Source organism: Petaurus breviceps, unplaced genomic scaffold (assembly GCF_028583685.1).
Source record: "Petaurus breviceps papuanus isolate PSGF00001 unplaced genomic scaffold, PetGlider_PUasm1.0 156, whole genome shotgun sequence".
In the NCBI taxonomy this organism is placed as follows: domain Eukaryota; kingdom Metazoa; phylum Chordata; class Mammalia; order Diprotodontia; family Petauridae; genus Petaurus; species Petaurus breviceps.
In genome coordinates, this window is record NW_027185720.1 from 7118732 (window position 1) to 7139760 (window position 21029).

General features: G+C 55.7%; 3 protein-coding genes across 5 annotated transcripts in view; all 3 read left to right on the forward strand.

Moving 5' to 3' along the window:
• The window catches only part of NAGA (alpha-N-acetylgalactosaminidase), a 321568-nt gene that overhangs the window by 117260 nt on the left and 183279 nt on the right, over positions 1 to 21029 (forward strand). The gene's annotated exons all lie outside the window — the stretch shown is intronic.
• Positions 1 to 21029, forward strand: part of NDUFA6 (NADH:ubiquinone oxidoreductase subunit A6) — a 303722-nt gene that overhangs the window by 117260 nt on the left and 165433 nt on the right. The window lies entirely within an intron of this gene.
• The window catches only part of TCF20 (transcription factor 20), a 143165-nt gene continuing 129179 nt past the window's right edge, over positions 7044 to 21029 (forward strand). For all 3 annotated transcript variants that reach the window (XM_069081970.1, XM_069081971.1, XM_069081974.1), the window contains exon 1: positions 7044 to 7172. In XM_069081970.1, the coding sequence (XP_068938071.1) occupies positions 7149 to 7172 (24 nt within the window). In that variant the 5' untranslated portion in view covers positions 7044 to 7148. The remainder of the gene's footprint in view (positions 7173 to 21029) is intronic.

Genomic DNA, 21029 nt, shown 5'->3' on the forward strand with positions numbered 1-21029 from the left:
GATCCCTCTGGAGATTTGGATGGGCCATCCACCCAGCCTGACGTCACCATCTTCCCCACTGCAGTTCTCTAGGTCCCTCCTGCCCTGTGCAAAGTGGAGTTCTAAGGGGTGAGGGGAGCCAGGCCCCCAAAGCTACAGTCTGGTGGTCCCAGGAGAACTTGTATCCCCTGACAGCCTGTTGTCACCAGCTGTGGCCCTATGGTGCATCTCCCCAGGGCCTGGCCTGGAGGGGTCACTTAGCAAATGTTAGCTGACTCACACACTGTTTCCCAGCTTAGCGTCTGGGAGCTCTGTCCTAGGACTGGGTGTGCAAGGCCTCTGGCCTCTGCCTCCGGCCTCTCTGCTAGGCCTCCTCTTGGCCTGCTCCCAAAGTTTCCCAGCTCATGGCTCTGCACTCTGCTGCAGGTTTGCTTCCTCCACCTCTTTTTCCTTATCTTCTTCTCTGCTAGTGAACCAGGTTGGCCTCGGCCCTCTGGCCGCCATGCGTGGCTGTTCCCTGCAGCCAGCCCGGCCCACTGCATGCCTCTCCCCGGGCCTGGCAGGCGGCAGGAGCCCCCCACCCCATGCTGAGTTGTTGATGCCCTTGGGACACAGGCATCTGGCGGAGTCTGGACTGGCAAGTCTCTCCAGGGCCCCCAGCCCCTGCTCCCACCTGACTCCTTCCAAAGCCTGGGAGTTCTTCTCCGACATTCTCAGCTCATCAGATTGGGCTGCATGTGGGTTGGGACCCTCTGCTCAGAGCAGCCCATTCGGGGCCTCCCCTGAAAGAGCTCCTGCCACTCCCAGGGGCACATCCCCTCACCGGAGCAAGGCCCGTGCTTGCTTCTGATCTGACTCCAGAGAGAAGACTTAGGCCTCATCCCTCAGGGCCACCCTGTTATGGCTGCAAGACCCCCATGCCAGCTCTCTGGGAGGGACAGGCTGTCTAGAAACACACAAGCGTTTAAATGGACCTTTACGGGAAAGCCCGGCCATTCTGGGGGCAAGGAGGGCATGCATTCATTCATTCACTCAGCAGACATTCTCTGGGTGCCCACATGTGCCAGGCCCTGGACTAGCCCTGGATGCCAAGGGTCAGAGCTGCCCCTAAAAGAGGTCATCCCCGGGGGCTGCAGTACACGAAGGGGGGGTGTTTCTGACATGAAAACAGAGGCATGGGTAATGGTGCAGTTAACGCTGGCTCAAACCCCACACTCTCTCGATGGAGTCCTTGGTACATTTACTCACTCACACGGCGGCGTTTTTTGCTTCGTTATTTTAATAGAATTCAGATTTCTGCCTTAGAACGGTCCCCTCCCCCTCCTGCGGCAGGCACATTTTCCTTTCTTGTCTGGGCTGTGGGATTAAGGGCCTTCCAAACCTAAGATTCTGTGCTGGGAGGAGTCGATAATTAATGTTGAATTCTGTGCTTCTGTGATTTTAAAATTTGGGGACTCAAGATGGTTTTCTGATAAGAATGAGCGATTCAGCATCTGGGTAGTTATGGGATTCACCGGCGCACCAGGCAAAAGCATTTATTAAGTGCCCACTGCGTTCGTAGCACAGCACTAAGCATGGGAGATAGAAAGGAGGAAGGAGACAAGCATTTATTAAATGCCACAAAAAGCATCTCATTTGATCCTTATAAAGACTCTGGGAGGTTGGTGCTGTTACTATCCCAGTTTTATATTTGGAGAAACTGAGGCAGGCCGTGACTTGCCCAGGGTCACACAAATAGTGAGTCTGGGGCTGAATTCGAACTCAGTTTGAAACTGAACCTCCTGCTTTCAGACCCAGAGCTCTACCGGCTGTGGAGCTCCCAGCTGCAAAACCAGTTCCTTCTCTGGAGGGGCTTCTGTTCTAGTCCCTCTGTCCTGGGTTTTTAAGAATGTTAGGATTGTGTGATTCTCAAATTAGAGAGGTCTCGAGTCTTTGACCCCGGCAGTCATGGGCATAGTGCCAGGATGGGTCGGGTCTGGGATTTGGAGATGCTGAGACGGGGTGCCTGTGACCTTCCTCCAGGGAGCCCGGGACCCGGGGATGCCATGGGGCTGGGATTCCCGGCTGGGGCTGGAGCAGTCCCCATGCTGAGCAGGAAGGTCTCTTGGGGTTTCCAAGGGCACGTGCCCATGTAGAGGGAGGCAGCCTGGGCCAGCACCATGCACAGTGAGTGCCGGGAGCCACCACCGGTGCATCCCAGGGTTTCCTGCACTCAGGGTGGCCTGCTGCAGGGGAGGCCGGTCTCCTCTAGCTGTGACTGGTTAGTGACCTCTCCATGCAGGGTCAGGAGCTGGATTCCCATGTGGGCCAGCCGGCTCCTCTCTGTTTACAGGCCAGCAGAGTGCGGACAGCCGTTTCCCAGATGTGTGGGGGACCTGGGGTTGGGGGTGGCGTCCTGCTCGTGGAGGCCTGGAAGCTGTGGCTTTGGCGGGCGGGCTTCCTGAGACTCAGTTTCCTCATCTGTCAGCACTTTCTGTCTGTACATACACCCGAACCTTCCTCTCCACCAAGGGAGGAGGCAGTGAGCCCCCTCCCTTAGCATTGTTAGAGCAGTGATGGGGAGAGACCGCAGAGCCCCTGCAGTGCCAGCCCCCATGGTGCTGATGGGGAAATGGCATGGTGGCATGGAGGGGTCAGTGCAGCCAGTGTCTATAGCAGGACCTGAACTCGGGCCCTCTGACTCCAGACTCACGCTGGCCATTGTGGTTCATTGCACAGATGTTTGTGTGAGCGTGCAGACCCCTAGGCAGGAGCAGTCTGGCACCGCGGGGTGCCTGCTTCCAGAGTCAGGGGAGCCGGGGTCAGATCCCACCTTTGACCCTCGCCTCAGAGAGTGCTCAGTCTGGGGGATTTCTGGTTCTTCCTCTTTGGTTGGCCCTGCCCGCCGGGCTCTTGGGGCCCCCTGGTCCTCTCTCCCTCCCCTCAGCGTGGGGCCTCCCGTTGGGCCAGACTTTGTGCCCCTCCAAGTCCTTCCTCCCCTGCCTCATCCCCTGGACCAGAAGGCCCTCCATAGGGGATGTGGCCCTTCTCTGGAGCTCCTGCCCAGGGGCCTCGGTGGGGGCCCAGGAGGGGCTCGGTGTGTCCACCCATGTTTCACTCACCGTCTTGTGGCAGTGGAGGCTGAGACCATGCTCTGGGCCTACATTTACTATCACTGCCACTTTCCAAGCTGGCTGTGTGACCCTGAGCAAGTCCCTTTGCCCTGTCTGCCTCAATCTCCTCATCTGTCAGATGAGCTGGAGATGGCAAACCCCTCTTGCATCTCTGCCAGCAAAGCCCCAGCTGGGCAGGACGCAGCAGCAGCAGACGTCCTGAACATGTGCTTTGCCCTTGAGGAGACGGCCTCCAGGCCGGGGTCTGCTGGCTCTGTGTTATGTGTCTAGCGGAGCTGACCAGCAGCTTTGTCTTAGCAGAAGCAAAGCGATGCCCTCCCTTCCCTCCGAGCTGCCGGGCAAGGCTTCCCAAGAGTGCGAGGTGTGGGCTCCAAGGTCCCAGGTTCCAATCCTGGATGGCCGCTGCTGCCTGTGCTCCCCCCTAGGGAGGCTCTCTGAGCCTCGGTTCCCCTTCTGCTGAGTGAGGAAATCACTCTCTGTGGCCTCTGAGCCCCTTTCTGCTCTGACTCTATGAGAATATTAAAGATGCCAGCCTGTTCTGAGAGCGGCCTTCTGGAGATAGTGGCCTGCCCCAGCAGTGCCTGTCCTGGTGTTAGTCTCAGGCCAGGGTGAGGACAGACTGCCAGGACCCATTTCTGGCACCTCCCCAGGCACTTAGCACAGGGCGCATCCCTTCCAGAGCCTGCCCAGACCTGAGGGATTCCCAGGACGTGTCCTGGAATGAAAGGAAGCCTGAGGGACGTCTGGGGGAGGGTCTTCAGGAGCAGAAGGGGGGTTTCCTTCTTCCCAGCAACAGTCAGAAGAGCTTTAAACCACAAGAGAGATGCTGGTGAATGCAGAGAAGGTGGAACGCCCCGGGGAGCAGGAGGGGGATGCTGGGTTTTCCCAGCCTCAGCTGTGGGCTGAAGGGACTGGGACGGTGTGGCCTGGGGACTGGGGGAAGGTGGGAATAGGGTCTCCAGAAACCCCAAGGGGCATCTGGTGGGAGAGGAACAGCGAGGAGTCAGTGGGCAAGGCAGAGAAGGACAGCAGCATCAGGGAGAGCCGTCCAGGCAGTCAAAGGTGGGCATCAGGAGGGTGGGAAGCTTCTTGAGCCCGGGAGGGACGTGCTCAGGCTGGGGCGGCTGTCCAGAGGCTGCCCTGGGCAAGGGAAAGGGAAAGGAAAAGAAGGGAAGGGAAAGGGTCCGATCAGAGATGGCCTGGGGGCTGAGTGAGGCTCAGCCTCGATGTGGAAGGGGGAGAGGGCTTACAGGTGCCATCCTGTGGCCCCGTGTCTCAGAGCCGCCGCTCATTGAGACCAGTCACAGAGGGAGCTCTGTGTCCAGGTCTGGGCTGACCGAGGCTGTTGCTGGCCAGAGCCACTGCTCTGGGGCCTGGTCAGCAGGTGCTTGGTACCCCCTCCGGCGGGGACCCATTGGGGTTTGTGCACAGGTAAAGCCGCTGGCCCCGGGTAGTGCAGGTGGGCACCCCCTCTGCTGGGGACCTGCCTGGGTCTGTGCACGGGCCCTGACTGGTTGCTGCAGGTGCCCTGGGAGGGTCAGAGGGGAGGCTCCTCCTTGGACCTCCAGCTTGGAACAGAGCCCCTGAATGCCCTCCGCATGCCTCTCTGGCTCCAGGAGAAGATGGAGGAGTCAGGCTAGGCTGTACAGGAGATGGAAGGCCTCAGCTGCTGTGGCGTGCCCAGCTGGGGGTGGGGGGACAGCTGTTGCATGAGAGCTGAGGAGGCCCCGTGAAGTGAAGAGAGTGGCCTGAGGTCCCACAGGCGGTGGGATTTGAACCCAGACTCTCAGACTCTTGTGAACCCCTGGCAGCCTGCTCAGCAGTGGGGGTCTGATGCAGGCCTGTCCTTGGCACATGATAAAGCAGGCTCTGCGTGGACCGGGTCACGTCAGAAGTCTGCAATCCCTCTGTTTCCTTTCGAGTTACTCTTTCTGCGTGGCATTCGAGGCCCTGCTCAGGGGCCCCAGGACTATCCCGGGTAACAGTCACCTCTGCCTTGGGGTGGCCCTGGTCTTGTGGCAGCTGGCACACCCTCTGGTCACACTAACTTGTGTCTCCCCGTCTCATAGTCTGACATCTCTCCCCCCTCGGCCTCCACCAGGAGAGTGACCTCAAGGGGAGGGGTGCGGTGCTCACCTTCCTGGGTGGCTGATTTTAGCTCGGCTGCTGCTCTGGATGAGCAGGCCCTGGGGTGACGGGTGCCCCAGAAATGGAGGGAGCGGCGGGGTAGGTTTTTAGGACAGTCCTAACTATGCTTGCCTTGGAGATCCCGTTATGGGGAGACGAGATGGTATGATTCACCATCGGGGGGTTGGGGCCTGAGAAAGAGCTTAGAGTGGGAAAAGCAGGGAGGGAACTTAGAACAGGGGATGTCAAGGCTGGGGGGGCCTGAGGACAGGGGGTGTCAGGGCTGGGAGAGACTTAGAGCAGGGGGTGTTGGGGCTGGAAGGGGCCTTACAGGCATGAGTTCCAGCCTCCAGGCTTTACCTCTGAGGACACTGTGTCCCAGAGTGGGGCGCATAAGGTGAAGCCCAAAGGGCCCTCCGTTCCTATTCTGCACACACTCTGGCTTGGGGTACTTTGGGCCACGTTTCCCTCCCTCTCAGCTGGGGCCCGAGGTCAGCAGCAAGGCTCTGGAGGCCCAGGCCGGTGCCTGTGGATCAGGACCGAGCAGGAGGTGGCCCCTGGCACCCCCTCCCCCAGCTCTCTCCTGAATGGCTTGTGCAGCTTTTACAGCTGCTCTGGGACCTGTAAGTTTGAGCTGCCTCACTCCCGTGTATTTAAATTCCAGCCGTAATGTTATATGAGGGCCTTCCTGCCGTGTCCTTGGTGGCGCCGCCTGCATTGAAGGGGAGTTGGGAATTGTGTGGACTTGGGTGTGCCCCCGCTGTGCCGGCACGTGGAGCCAGGCTCCGCAGGCTACTGAAGGTCTGGCGGGGGCACTCATGTGGGGTGGTGTGGAATGACCTGAGGGCAGAGCCTCGAATGCTATGTCATCTGTGCCTGACTCAGGGCCTAGCACATGGTGGGCACCCAGTCCTGGCTGTCACCCTCAGCATCTTTCTGCTCATGCCCTCCTTTAATGCTCCCACAGAGCATTTCAGGGGACCCTTAGGAGCAGCGAGGGGGTGGACGCTGCACAGAATGCCGGGCTTAGAGTCAGGGAGACCTGAGTTCAGCTCTGAACCCTGCCGTGTCTCAGTCTCCCACCCTGTAAAATGAGGGCATTGGACTTCTGGCTCCAGATCGATGATGCTGCTGCCCCGGGGTGGGGGTGGGGGGCAGGTTCTGTCCTTTTGTCACCCCCCACACCACATGACTAGCCCTTTTGCACTCAGACTTCTCTGGTACTAGGGGTTTTCACACACGTGCCATGAAACTCCCCCTTGTTTGTTGGCTGCAGCTATGATTCCTTAGAGATGGTGGCATCCCACGGTCCTTAGCTGCACGGCCTCAGCAGAATCATATTAGTGTAAAAAGACAGTGGGTCTGTTTTATGGAGAAGCCATTTAGGGCCCAACTCAGTGTCTTTCCAAGACACATGCACGGCCTAAATGATCGACTCTTCATCCACTTGGTTTTTATCGTGTGAATGGTGGGGCAGAGTTCTGCTTAGTAATTACAGATTTCATGAAGGAGATTCTTAATGAAGTTGGCACGGTAACCTCTGAAAGGAGAGGTCTCTGGAGGAAGCTCCAGGCCCTGGAGAGAGAGCCAAGAAGGAAACCTGGGTGTGGGAGTGTGTGTGTGTGTCTGAGTAAGTAATGCGTATGGAACCTGCCCTCAAGCAGCCGGCATTCTGAGGACATGTTGACTTGGGGGGTTGTTCAGTCATTTCTCAGTCCTGTCTGACCCTCCATGTGCCCATTTGGGGATTTCTTGGCAAAGATACTAGAGCAGTTTGCCATTTCCTTCTCCAGCTCATTTTACAGATGGGGAAACTGAGGCAAGCAGGGTAGAATGACTTGTCCAGGGTCACGTGGCTGGCAAGAGTCCGAAGCTGGATTTGAACTCGGCTCTTCCTGACTCCAGGCCCTGCACCATCTGGCCACATGAATGCCTCGAGGAAACATAGTGCAGGTAAAGAACGGTGAGTTCCTTCAGGGAGGGTGGGGGCTGCTGGAGGCCAGAGCTCTCACAGGCAGGAAGCTCTCTTTCATTTGTCCTCAGTGCTGGCCCTTCTCCATGGCACTGTCAGGCGCCCTTGGCCAGCATCCCACTCCCCGCTTTCTGCCTGGCTCGGCATTGATAATGGGGGAGGGGACGCACTCTCTCTCAGGGAGTCTTGGGTGGTTTTCTCTTGTGTTTGGGAGGAGAGCATCTCACAGCCGGGCTCTCCGCACAGCAGGGGCATCCACGCAGCAAGGGGCATCTGTCCATCTCAGCTGCAGGGGCAGGGAGCCTCAGGCACAGGGGCATGGGCAAATGTTTGCTGATTGGTTTCTGTCCTGGGATGCATCAGTGATTGCTGCCTCTGGGCAGAGCCATTCCAGCACTGGCCCCACTGCTCGGTCACTGCCCGCCCTTTGGCCTGTGGGGTTGAGAGGGCCCGTGGTCAGACGCTGCTGCTCACATATACCAGCTGGGTGGTCCTGGGCAAGCCCCGCGACTTCTCTGGGGTTTGGCCTCTTTATCTGTGAAATGGGGGTAACATGAGCCCCTGTGCACGCTCTGAGCCTCGTTAGGACGAAGACCTTGGGAGGGTCCTAGAACTTAGATTGTGGCAGGTGGGGAGGGTCCTTGGAACAGGGCATGTCAGAGCTGGGAGGGGCCTGAGAACAGGGGATATCAGGGCTAGGAGAGAGCTGAGAACAGGGAAGTTCATGGTGGAGAGGGTGCTTAGAACAGGGGATGTCAGAGCTAGGAAGAAGTTTAGAGCAGGGAAGGTCAGGACTAGGGAGGGAGTTTAGAACGGGATTTCAGAGTTGAGAGGGGCCATAGAACAGGGCATGGGCAGGGCAGATATTATGTAATAGAAAAGATGTGCTTGGTTAGGAGCCAGGGGACCTGCCCAGGTCTCTCAGTTGGCCTGTCTGTGCCCCCTTGTCCCCGTGTGTGGAAGGGGGTATGTGTGGGCCCTCCCGCTGGCTGGTCACCTGGAGGGGAGGACCAAGCCCTCCTCCCTGCCCTCCTTGCTGGGCGCTTGCGCTTGGGGGGCCAGGCAGCCTGGGTGGGCGGGAGTGAGGAGGGGGCAGCCGCCCTGTTCCAGAGTCTCTCGTGCCAGCCTGCCCGTGACCGGCTCTGAAGCTGTCTTCTCATGTCTACCTCTTTCCTTCCCCTTAATGGGCTGGCTCCTTGCTCCCCCTCCTTTGGAAATGGATTTCCCATTATCCTCAAGGCTTTTCTTCTCCCTCCCTCCTCCTGTCTTCCTGTGGCTCTTCAAAGGCCGGGCCTGGGAGGGCCGGGCCAGCGCGGTCTGCTTTAGCCCTGGCTTCTGCTTTGGGGTGAAGGGAGGGATTTGGGGGGGGGGAAGGGAAGTAAGTAAATTATATATTGAACTCCTAAGTGATGCTGAGGCCTTGTGGTTTCCATGGCAACGAGCCTGGAAATAGCTCGGTGTGACATCAGCCTGCTACAGGTATAGTCAGATCCAGCCCTGTTCCCCCTAAATGAGGGAGCACAGAGGGGAGGAAGGATGCTCTCGTAATTAGCATATGCAAATATACACCCAGAGGGGAAACCAGGGCGGGGCCCAGGAGTGGGGCCCAGCATCTTCCCGAACCATGGGTCCAGCCCTGCCGGGGGCCACCAACAGGTAAGGAGAGCGGGGGTGGTCTGTGGAGGGAGGACCAGGATGAGGGGAGCAGTGCCAGTGCCCAGGGCTCCCGGTGCCCTCCCCTGGCTCCCGTCAGCTCGTGGGCCAAGGGATTTGTCTGGTGCCGGGCCCTGGGGGCAGTCGCCCCAAGCAGGAAGAGGAATCAGGGCCACCTAGCTAGCCTTGGGCTTCTTCCTGGGGGTCTCCCTGGACCCCCCCGGCCTGGGGGTTCATCCTGGAGTTTCAGGTGTCTCAGTGACTCAGTTCAGTCTGGAGAACACAGGCTGGCACAAGGCTTCCAGGAACCAACTTTGTGCCAGGCCCCCTAGGCCTGTGCTGGCCTGTCCCAGAGTCTCGCTAAGCCTAAGAATGTTCAGCTGGGGCGGGGCGATGATGCCATTGATTAGACACAGGCCTGGCAGGTAAACCCGGTGCTGGCTGGAGGTGAAGGGGGCTCTGGACTGGGGTCAGGCCTGGCCTCTTGAGAACGGCCAAGCAGCTCCTGAGCCGAGGCAGCTGGCCCCAGCAGCCCCTGGAGGGACACTCCCACAGCCAGGACGCCTGCCTGCCCACTTCCTGTGACACTTAAGACTTCAGTCTTCCCTCCACATGTGTCCTCTGCCCACCCAGCTTGCCGCCCAGCAAAGCCGAAGCAACACGGCGTCTGCTGGCACTTGTCCAGAGCTTGGCTTATGGCATTGAAGGCGTCAGCCTCTGTGGCACTGGGGTCCTTACTGTCTCTGTCACACAGAATGCGATGGTGAGCTCACTACCTTCCTTGGCACATCGTTGGGGGTCACCATCATCATCATTATTCGTTATTGGTGTTACCCAGGGTGGATTGCTGCTTCCTTCCCACACCTGCCCTTTTTTCTGATGCTCCAGAAGAGGCAATGCCCTTGTCTGGCCATTTGTAAGGCCCTTCGTGTAGCCTGCGCACAGTAGGCACGTCCTTTCTCTCACACTCCCTCTTGAGCTTCTCTGGACACCTCCTGTCAGCTGTATGAGGCAAAGGCAGAGTCTTCCCCTTTCACAGATAAGGACACTGGGTCCTGGTCAGATTGTGAGCTCTATGAGGGCAGGGCCTGGTGGGGGGGGGGGCATTCCCAGTGCACAGTAGGTGATAGCACCAGTGTCTGCACACAGTAGGTGATTTATAAATCTTTGTCCTGCCATTGGGCGCCTCCCTTTAAAGCCTTTTTCTGGTGCTTCCCCCTGGTGTGGTGTGGGCCTGGGGCCTTGAGGGCTTTGCCAGTGGACCTTGCCTTCTGCTGGGTCCTGCCAAGCTGAAAGGGAAGGTGAGGAGTGCACAAAGGGGTTGCAATCAACCCAGGTGAAGGGTATACATGTGCGTAGGGGAGGGACTCAGCCAAAGATCGTGCTGGTTCTCAAAAGTGTAAACACAAGTTAATGTTGGCGCTCGACTCCATTGCCTGACGCTGTCCCCTAGGGACTCCCTGTGTGTTTTCCCCATTCATAGCAGAGAAGCGAGAGCCAGGGGCATGCACTGCAGGGTCCCTCCGGGCGTGGACTGTCTCTGGCTTCCCCTTGGCCCCTCGGTGGGCACTCAGGTGCTGTGTGTGAGCTTGACCGGCTGGATGCAGGGTCCTGCCTTCTCTGCTAGCTCTGCAGACCCAGTGGTGAAGGGTGTATGTGGAAGTGCGCTTGAGCTCGGGGGAGACCAGGGGGTGGGGGCTCGCCTCCCGAAGGGCGAGGCCCCACACAGGCATCCTTGGGTGTGTCTGGGCTTCAGTGCTGTGTGGAAGGATGCTATTGAGGGGAGGGGGGAAGGGAAGAAAAGCCTGTTAGTGTCACATGTACATTCTGGGGAGGACGTGTGTGTAGGTGGGTGGGTGGGTGGATGGTAGATGAGGAGGCCAAGCCTGTTCCCTGAAAATTAGATTAATGATAATTAATCACAGTAATCACGATAACAATAATCTGAGAATGAGAATTAAAATCTAAGAGGGGTGAAGGTATTTTCCCATCATCCTACCCTAGTGGCTGCTTATCTCTTGTTCAGCAAGCTCAGGAAATCTTTAAAGTAGGGCAGAGAGAGAGAGAGAGAGAGAAGAAAGAGAGAAAGAGAGAGGGAGAGAGAGATGGGGGGGGGGGGGGAGAGGGAGTATGGGTGTGAGAGAGAATGTGAGTGTGTGTGAGAGAGAGAAGGAGGGGGAGAGAAGAGAAAGAGGAGGGAGAGAGAGAGAAGGAGAAAGTGTGTGTAAGAGAGAGGGTGTATGGGTGTGAGAGGGAGAATGAGTGTGTGTGAGAGAAGGGGGAAAGGGGAGAGAAGAGAAGGAGGAGGGAGAGAGAGAGACAAAAGAGAAGGGGGGGGGGGGAGAGGAGACAGAGAGAGAGACTGAGATTGAGATTCTGGGAGCTGGGGATGGCGTCTGAGGACAAAGCTGACCCAGGCTCCTGGAGGCTGGGAAGTGCAGGTGGGGAGGGAGGGAGGGCAGGGGAGGTTTCCCAGGGGCGCCATAGGGGGCTTTCATAGAATCAGGAGCTGGAAGTGTACCTGAGAGGGCCTTAAACAGCATGTTGGAGTCGTTGTCAGAACAGCTGAGGGTTTGGAGACAGACCACCTGATTTGGAGTCCAAATCTCTGCTATTTCGTCCATATGCTGCTGTGGCCAGATCTGGCCCTCAGTTTCGTCTCCTGTAGAATGGAGGCGTTCCTAAGTTTCCTCCGAGCTTTGAATCCTTACCCCTTAGTAGGGGAAGGCACTCACCCAGGGTCATACAGTTAGTAAAGGACCTGAGTCAAGATGCTAGCCCCAGAACCAGGGTTCCTTCCTATACTGTCCTTGACTTAGGCTTTTGGATCAGGGGTATTGAATAGAAACCCCATCCATTCTTCCTGCTCTCTGACAATAAAGTCCCCAAGAAATACTTTTTGTTTATTAAAACAAAGGGGTATCAACTTCCAGTGCCTGGACAACAGCTCTGAGGGATGAGTGTGAAGCTGGTGGGTTGGATTCTGAGCAGAGCTGACCATCTGGGAGATTCCTGAGTGCAATAGCAGCCATGAAGAAGTCAGATCCCCTGGGATTCCCCTGGGCATGGGGGCTCAGCTTCTCTGTGGGAGCCAGGAAATGGAACCAGGAGATCCTCCCTCTCCTTTTAATTCAGTTTATAGTGTAGCTGGGGTCCCATATGACCTTGGGAACCTTTGCTTCATCCCAAGCTTAAGGCAGAATGTTCTGGGGATTGTAGTTATACATGGTGATTCGAACCCCCATCGGGTGTGTTGTCTTTCTATCAACAGAATAACAAAGTGAATGACTCAGGAAACCCCTGCCTCCCCCAACCAGTGGGGTATAGCCTATCCCAGGTTCCTACCTCCCTCCACAGCTCATGCCCCTTAGGTTGGGTCCAAGCACCATCTGCCCCAGTTCTGTGCCCCTGCAAGTGCTGCTTGTTACCTCCAGAGTTGGTCAGACTCTTCTCTGCAGCTGGTTTCTTCTCCCTCAAAGGGAAGATTACCTCCCTTCTCTTAAACAGTCCAGCCAATGTACCTTGGGCTGATCAGCATCATGCCCAGTACAAAAGGGCCCTTCAGGTACCATCACGATCTTGTTTTCAGCCACTCCACCTGCACACAGACCTCACCTAGGCTCCCGTGATATTTAGCCTGGGAAGCAAATTTCTTTCATCTTCTTTTGGTCCTTGGTGTTTAGCTCCAGGGCCCTGTCGATAAACTTGAAGCTTTAATAAATCCCAAGGAGATTGTTAGCAATCCTAAAAAGGGTTGGAGGTGGTAACCTGTGCCCTGCATTTCTAAGCCCACTATGCCCCTGCCCCTTCCCGTAGCATCATGGGATGTCAGAGCTCATTTAACAGATGTGGAAACCCAGGGCCTGGGAGGTAAAGTCACTAGTTACTGGGGGTCACACAGCAGATCCCAGATTCGACTCCAAGTCCAGTCCTCTTTCCATCGCACCACACGATAAGAATGTAGGTAGGTACCAGGATAAATGAATTAAACATGGAGTCAGGCACAATGCCGCCTTCAGCGGAGTTCTAAGATGCAGTGGGCTACACTGAGGGGTATTTGCACCGACATCAGAAGGGTACACCAGTCCAGATTGGAAACGGAGCAGGTGGACTGGGTCTGTGAGTGGCCATTGCTTTTCCGGTGTGAAAAGAAAGACCCAGCCTGTCCCCAAAGAATAGAGGCTTGAGTTGAGAGTTTTCAGTTATGCTCATCAGATGGTGAGAACAAATTAGAGAATCAGATTGGGGGGTGAGGGTGGGAGAGGGGTAGAAATCCAGGGGAGGCTGCATGGTTTACCGAGGCATGGGAGGGTAGCCCATGTGCCAGAGCAGGGTTAGGGGCCCAAACCGCTCCGGTGATCTTGTCCTGGGTAAACCCAGGACCTCAGAGGTTCACAACAGCTCTCACGAAATCTGTGAAGGAGAGTATAAACTTTCTCTCCACCGGTGATTACCTGAGCCCTCCAAGTGATGAATTTTTTAGGGCCCTCCCAATTGCAAGAGCCTTGACCCAGAGCTCAGTCTGATGTAGGACCAGCTAAAAATAACTGCTGTTGTAGGAGCAGTCAGGGTAAACTCCTTCAGTACTAGGGAGGTTGAAGCATCCTTTTCTCTACTTTTGAAGAGACAGGAAGACTCTACGAAGACCCCCCCGATATCAGACTGCTTGTGGGGGACCGTGGCTCCCATCAGGCATAGCCCTGTGGATTGTTCCCCTACCCAGCAGGCCATGGGCCAGAACCTAGCCTAATTTTCATCATACTCCAGAATTATAACTCTACTCATTAAAGGAATTTTCCAACCACAACAGGAAAACTAGAGCTGAGATATGAATGCTTGACATTCATTTTACCGCAATAATAATTTGCATTTACTTAATGCATTATGTGTCCATGGACTGCCGTGGCTAAAACATTCCTTGCCTGTTCGAGCTGGGGACGAGCCTGGCATTTGCCTAGCTGGTCTGGTCATTGGACAGAAGACCCCTAGAGTGTGCCCCAGCCAATACTCTAGTCCTTCCTTGTTTTGGGAGATTGCATTTCACTGGTCTAGCTTTTAAGAGCCTGGGTGTTGCCTTCAGCCCATGATGAGGCATCAATATAACTTGTACAGTCAGTTGTATGTGTGTGTCAGGGTCCTACAGTCTCTGACTGCCAGCCTTCTGCTACTTTTGACATAGGCCTTCCTGAGAGAATTGGGAAGAGCTCTGAAAGGATCCTTGCAGTCCTCTCCTAACTCTCCTGCCTCCCTGCTGGTGATGCCTTCAGTTCTTCAGTATGAAGGCCACCTCTGAAGCCTGGGCCATCTTTGCTTTCCTGCTCTGGGTACAGACTGCCTCCTTGGGACAGGTGCCCTTGTCAGGATCATGGGCAGCAGCTGCCCACCCTTCCTGACTGTGAAAATAGCAAGTATTATTACCCCTATTTTATAGATGAGGAAACAGAGGCCAGGTACCAGGATAAGTGAATGGAACATGGAGCCAGGTGTCACGGCACACCCCCAGGGAAGCTGAGGCCTGCAGAGATCCTGAGTTTGGGAGTCCTGAGTGGCAGTGGGCATGTTTGCACCATGTGGCTTGCCCCAGGTCACACGTAGAGGAAGTTTCCAGTTGCTTGTTCATTGACTGACTGATGTATGGCAAGTGTCAGAGCTGGAGTTTGAACCCTGGTCTCCCAACTCAAGGCCTAGATGTGGGGTAAAGAGAACTGCCCAAGGGATCCAGGTCACCAAGGAGGGTTAAGAGCCCCTGGTCTGGTGTATTGCACTAATTTTTACTCATGGGACAGAATTCCTTAAAAATGGGACAGACGAAGTTGATGTAAAATGTATTTATGCATATATATTCTGCTGCTGACTCACACCCACTCTCTGGCATTCCATTGCCCTGTGGGGCACCCACAGTTTGGATTCTTGGGTGATTGTGGTATTGACCTTAACTTATGTACAAGAAGGTGGAAGGATGCCGTCCAAAACGGGGGTGAGCAGTAAGAACCAGGAGAGGGAGAGAGAAATCACAGTGGCCAAGGTGTGACCAGACTTGAATTCTGGTCTTCCTGGCACATAGTAGGCTCTTAATAGATGCTAATTGATTGGTTCTCCCTGAAAAGACTTCTGCCTCAGAGTTTGGGTGGGCTAACTAGATTAGATGAAGCTGCTGTCCTTCCCTGTCTCCTGACATGCTCAGCTCAGACAGTCTGACTCTGGACCCCGAGGAGACGTAGAGGCCCAGAGGGGACTCCCCGGGGTCATCCATTCAACCTCCCCATTCTACGGGTGAGAAAACTTAGGGGACGTGATTTGCTCATGGTCATTCGAGGCTCTGTGACTTTCCTCCCTGGTTCTTTCTGCTCTATGGGGCCGACCAAAGCCAGCTCAAATCTCATTTCAGATCTTTTCTGCCTGTGTGGACCTGCACACGTCATGTTCCTTCCTCCCCAGGCCTCAGTTTCCCTCTCTGCAAAATGAGACCTTTCCAACTCTAGACCCATGTACCTGTAGTTCTAAGTCAGTTCTGGTGGGTCTCAGTTTCCTTCTGTGTAAAAGGGGTGAGTGGCCTCTGAGGCCCCTTCCTCGGCCAGAGTTTGGCCGTCTGTTCACTTGGGCCTCCGGGCTTGTCTGGCCATCAGCGGCCTGGTGACGTGAAACAATTCCCATTCAGTGCCTTGTGATGCCGCCCTTGTCCGTCTGGCGCTCCCCTGCCAGATGCAGCCCGCCAACCGCCATCCATCCCAGCCGAGCCGCTCTGGCCCCGAAGCAGCCACCCATCACTGCTTGACCTGAGTTTATCTGCTCGTTAGCGTGGCAGAGGAGAGACGTGCGGGCTAATGGGCTCCGGGAGATGCTTGGGCGCCTCTGGTTTCTAAGGGGGAAGGAATGTTGTTGTCTCAACAGCACTGGGCTGGGGAGAGGGGCCGGCGAGAGCAGCAGCCCTGCTGTGCCCCTGGAGCAGAGGGCACTGACGGCAGCTTCTGACTGTGTCTGGAACCCCCTGGTGAAATGGAAGAACTCATCCCCTGCCCCTTTTGTGGGAAAAGCTGGATGGAGAATCCCCTAAAGCTTCAGTGGGCAGGGGGATAAGGGCAGATTCTTGCCTGAGAGCTTCACAAAATCACAGAAATAGGAGAGCTTTTGGGACCCTCAGAGAATGTCAGAGGGACCTTGGAATCTTATTTCCTCATCTTACAGAGGGGGAAACTGAAGGCAGGTCATATGATGGGAAAGCCTCAGAACAGAACTTTCTGTCCTCAGCAATGCCATCAAGGGCACATCCAGCCTCTCCTGGAAGACTCGCTGTCCACTTTCCAAGGCAGACCATCCCCCTTTTGGGCAGCTCCTATCATGGGGAAATTTTCCTTTACATGGACCTAAATAGAGAACCTAGGCCTTCAGAACCCTGAGCTATGGGCCACCTTCGCTCCTCCTTCCCCCCATCCCTGCCTTTCATAGTCTTTGGAGGTCAGAGATAAGCCAGCTCCTTCCAAAGGGATGGGATGAGACAAAAAACATAACTAGGAATGTGCAGATGGGGTGATGGTGGCAGGTGCTGTGCTGAATGGGGGCAGGGAGGTGGAGGAATCTTACCTTGAACTCTACAGCAGAAAGGTCAAGACCAGGCCCTGCCCCTGTAGTCCAGGAGACAGCTTCAGAGTGCTGAGCTTGGAGTCAGATTTGAATTCAGCCTCTCCTGTGTGACACTAGGCTAGTAATTTCACTTTTTTTTGGCTTCAATTTCCTTCTCTCTAAAATGAGGTGGGGGTGGACTTAATGGCCTCAGCCCTGGGTCTGTCAGCCCAGCTCGCTTTTGGTCATGTGTTAATAAGTGTTTACTGACAGCTCAGCCAATACCACCAGCCTTTACCTCTAGCTTGAATCAGGGGAGGGAAAGTGGGACCTTGGATCTGACCTTCGGTCACTGGGCCCTTCAGGCCTCAGTTTCCTCATCTGTGAAATGAAGGGGATAGGAGGTTCGTAACCCCCTTTGTATGTCTTGGCCCACCTTGAACTGTTGGCTAAAACCTGTGGAGCCCTTCTCTGAGCCACGATGTTAGGTGCTGAAGACAAACTGTTGTAAAGGAACCAATTATATTGAATTGCAGTGATCAAAATGGTTTAAAGAAAAGCAAAGGGGGTGGGGGAAGTGATCCTGGTGTTCTGGGAGAGGTGAGAACCTGGCTTAGAATCTCAGCTCTCATCCCCCCTCCCCATGGGTTTGGCCTAGGGGGCCTTGAGCCCCCCTTCCAGCTCTGTCTATGGTCCAGAATCATGACTCACCTGGGTGGGAAGGAGGGCCTTGGAGCCTGATCCAGGCCAGTGGGTCAGCAGAGCCTGTGGGCGTTGGGCACTTTGGCCAGACAGGGGAGGGGCTGAAATTAAGGAACCAGATGGGTAAGGAGGAAGAGGCAGAAACCAGATGTGGGCCCTTTTCCTGTTGGAAAACTCATCAGCTGGCATCATCCACTACCAGGAAGCTGAGGTGTCTTGATTGAAATAGTGTTTGTGTTTTGGGGGGCCCTGCCTCACCTGTGACTGGGAGGGGCGGCCTTCTGTCCACTGCCCTCCACACACTGCCAGGTGTCCAGAGACCTCAGGGACCCCATTTTGCTCGGGCCCACAGTCACAGCTGGTAAGGGATGGAGGCAGGTTCTCTGCCCCAAAGGGGGACCCGATGCCCACTGTCCCAGGAAGGGTGGGGGGGCTCCAGCTCAGACTCCCCTCCCAGCCAAGCTCATCGCCAGGCTCCTCAGCCTCTCGGAGGTTCTAACCAGCCGACTGGCTGTTCGTCTCCTAGCCGCTGACTCTGCCAGCGTCCAGCATCCTGCTGGGCCTTTATTGGAGGGGAAGGCCCAAGCGGGCGCAGGCACCATCAAATGCTGCCTTCATCCATCAGATGTAACGCATTCTCGCCCTTCCATCTTTGCAGAGGAGGAAACGAGCCTCCCTAGATCTGGGGAGAGGAAGAACCAGCAGCGCCAGGGGATGACCTGGAGCCCTTGAGGGCTTGAGCCTTGATGATTGCTAAGACAGGGATGTTTGGCGTGGCCATCCCTAATGACTGACTTACATCTTGTGGCTGGGCAAAGGAGGAAGAGGAAAAGCAGCTGCCTGGGGCTTAGTTAATTCCTCCTTCTGTTATCACAGCTCTGGGGGGCAGGCAAGGTTATCCCCATTTTCTGGGTGAGGAGACTGAGGCCCAGAGAGAAGAGATTTTCTTGAGGCCATGCACCTAAGTGGCAGACCTAGGATTCAACTCCGGGCCTCTGACTTTTCAGCTGCCATCCCATGCTGTACCACCTCCCCTTGGGCTGCCCTTCTGTCTCCACCAGACACTCCCCACCTCCCCTGCAGGCTGTGACAGGTGGCCCCCTCAGCAGCACCCGCCAGGTCTTCTGGCTTCTTTGCTGTGTCCTCACCTCCCCATGTCTCCTCTTTCCCCCATGCTGTCTTTCCCCCATGCTGTCTTCCCCGTTTAGAATGTAAGCCCCTTGAGGGCTTCTTCCCTTATACATGTGTTCCTTGTGCTTAGGACAGCACCTGGTGGACAGTTAAGTGTTCAGTAAATGCATATTCCCAGTCTCTGTCTCTGTCTCTCTCCCTCCTCTTCTTTCTCTTCCTGTTCCCCTTTTCCCCTTTTCTCTTCCCCCCTTTCTCTCCAGATAAGGAAAAGGCCCCCGTCTGGAAGGCCTTGCTGCTTAGGAAAGCTAGCATGGGCCAGCAGGCCTCTAGAGCCTCTTCTGTCCTTTGCCCCAGTGCATCTATGACCTGCAGGGGAGGGCCCCCACCCTTAGGGAGGAATAGAGGCCCAGCCTAAGCATGGAGCCAGTTCAGGGGTCCCACGCTCCCTTGGAGGAATTCCATCAGCCAACAAGTAGCTCTTAAATTCCTTCTGTGTTCCAGGTACTGCCCCAAGCTCCCAGGGGCCTGAAAGGATGTAGGGCCTGCGTTAAGGAATCACTAGGGGGGTTCTTTGAGAAATCCTGAAGAATAAGAAAAATGTCAAAAGAGAAACAGTCCTGACTTTTAAAGTGGGGAACACGTTGGCTTCTGGGAAGAGCAGTTGAGTAAGCTTAACGTTCAGTTCTGCGAGAAGTGATGAACTGGCTGGTTTGTGAGACTCAGAAAAAAAAACGTGGTGATCACTAGAAGCCAGAATGGGTTCACTAGTAAGACAGGCCCCATGTCTGAGGTAGGAGGAAGGCCTGGCTTCAAATCCTGCCCCAGATGCTTACTGGTCAGCTAATCCTACAGAATTCATTTAGCTGCCCTCAGCCCGGGTGTCAGCATTTGTAAAATGGGGGTGGTGGTAAAAGCACCTGCCTTCCAGGGGCATTGTAAGGATCCTACATGGAACAGAACCTTAAGGCGGTCTCTAATCCTCATTTTCCTTTTTCGATGAGGTTGTTACCCCTAGTAAGGGGTGGAGGGATCATGCTCTCCATAGCTTCTCGCAGTATAGTTGTGAACAGAGTGGGGAAATGTCTGGGGTGTCGTAACTAAAACCCTCAACAGCATTTCAGCTGTGTAGATGATGGCTGTGCTAGGACTACATTAATGAATAGATTTATGACGTGCTCAGGGGAGGTCTGGAAGCCGCCTTGGTGGAACTTTGGGGCCAACAGGATCATCGCCGTCCGTGACACAGCTCTCCTTGAGGTATCTGAGCACCCCTTGTGTGGGAGGGAGGCTTTGATTGATTGATTGGATCCCCTTTCCTGAGGGGGAGCTAGGACCAGGGACCGTGAGGGAAGAGCAGGCATCCACACGCCTAGGCCTGACCCAGCAGCAGGATTGGCTGCCTCCTTAGGGAGTAAGTTATTTGGTGAAGCCAGTGTGCAAGCAGAGACTCTGGTCGTGGGTCTGAAAGGTCACACAGGGAGAGGGTAGGGGCCAGAGCCAGGATTTGAACCTGGGACCTCGCTTCTTGTGGGACTCCCTCCCATGGTCAGTCTTGATCGTATCTTCCTCTTTGATGCTCAAAATGAATTCTTCCACTTGTGGGCTATGGGCACGTGCATATGCATACACATACTCACACACACGCACACACACTCATACACACAGTCACACACACACACACTCAGTCACACATACTCGCATTCATACACATACACACTCACAATACACACACACAGTCACATACATACACACACACACACACACACACACACACACACACACACTCTTGATCCAGATACCACTTGTGGCTGGCTGAGCTGAGAGCTCCCCATCCCCTCCAGCCTTCCTGTCTCAGAGCACAGCCACAGCACTGATAGCGGCCCATGGGTGATGAGCTCCAGGGCTGACGTCTTCTGCCTGCTGTGGCTGCTTCTGCTGGGGTAGAATTTCTTTTCCTGGGCTTCTCACATGTCTCTAATTTACCCCTCGTCAGTCCCTGCCAGCCTCCCTCTTCCCTGGCCCAGCCACGCGTCCATGGTGGCGGGGAGGGCCAGATGTCACCACTCCCAGGCTCTGGCCGTCAGTCCGCCGGCCTGACCCTGCCTCTCCCCTCTTGTAATGTCTCCTGAGGTTGACAGTGATCCATCGACAAACACTCCCTGGGCACAAACCTCAAGACAGTTGCTCATCCGCCTAATCGTTAGGCCCTGCGGGCCATATTTTCCCGTTTATTGATGAGCGCAGGCTGTGGGAGACGACCGAGAGCCTGGCGGGAGAGAAGAATGATTGCAGCCAGGGCTTGTCAGGCTGCCAGGCCTGCCTCGGGCTTTGGAAGGCATCAGCCCCCCTGCCTGCAAGGAGAGGGTCCCTGACTGAGCCTGGGCCCATTAAAGGGGCAGCGCAGTCTGGTGCTCAAGGCGGGGCTGGGGACCAGGAGACACCTGCGTCTGAGCCCAGGCCTCTGCAGAGAGGGGCTCATTGCACCCACCTTCCCAGGGGCATCCCCTGAGATGCTCTGCAGAGCTTTGGGGGTGCCATGCAGATCCTGCTGCTGGCATTGTTCCCGCGGGGGGGTGCCCCCTTCCCTTGGGGGCACAGCCCAGGCTGCAGCATCGCTGTGGGCTGGTCATTTCCTATATAGTGCCCTATGGCTTATCAGATGCTTCTTACTATCCCCTGGGCTTGCGGACAATAGACCAGGGATATGGGGAGCTCCTTAAAAGTGGGTGATGGCGGTACCAAGGGGGAGGGGAATCTGGAACTGTCTCCTGGAGGAGCCAGCGCCAAGTTCG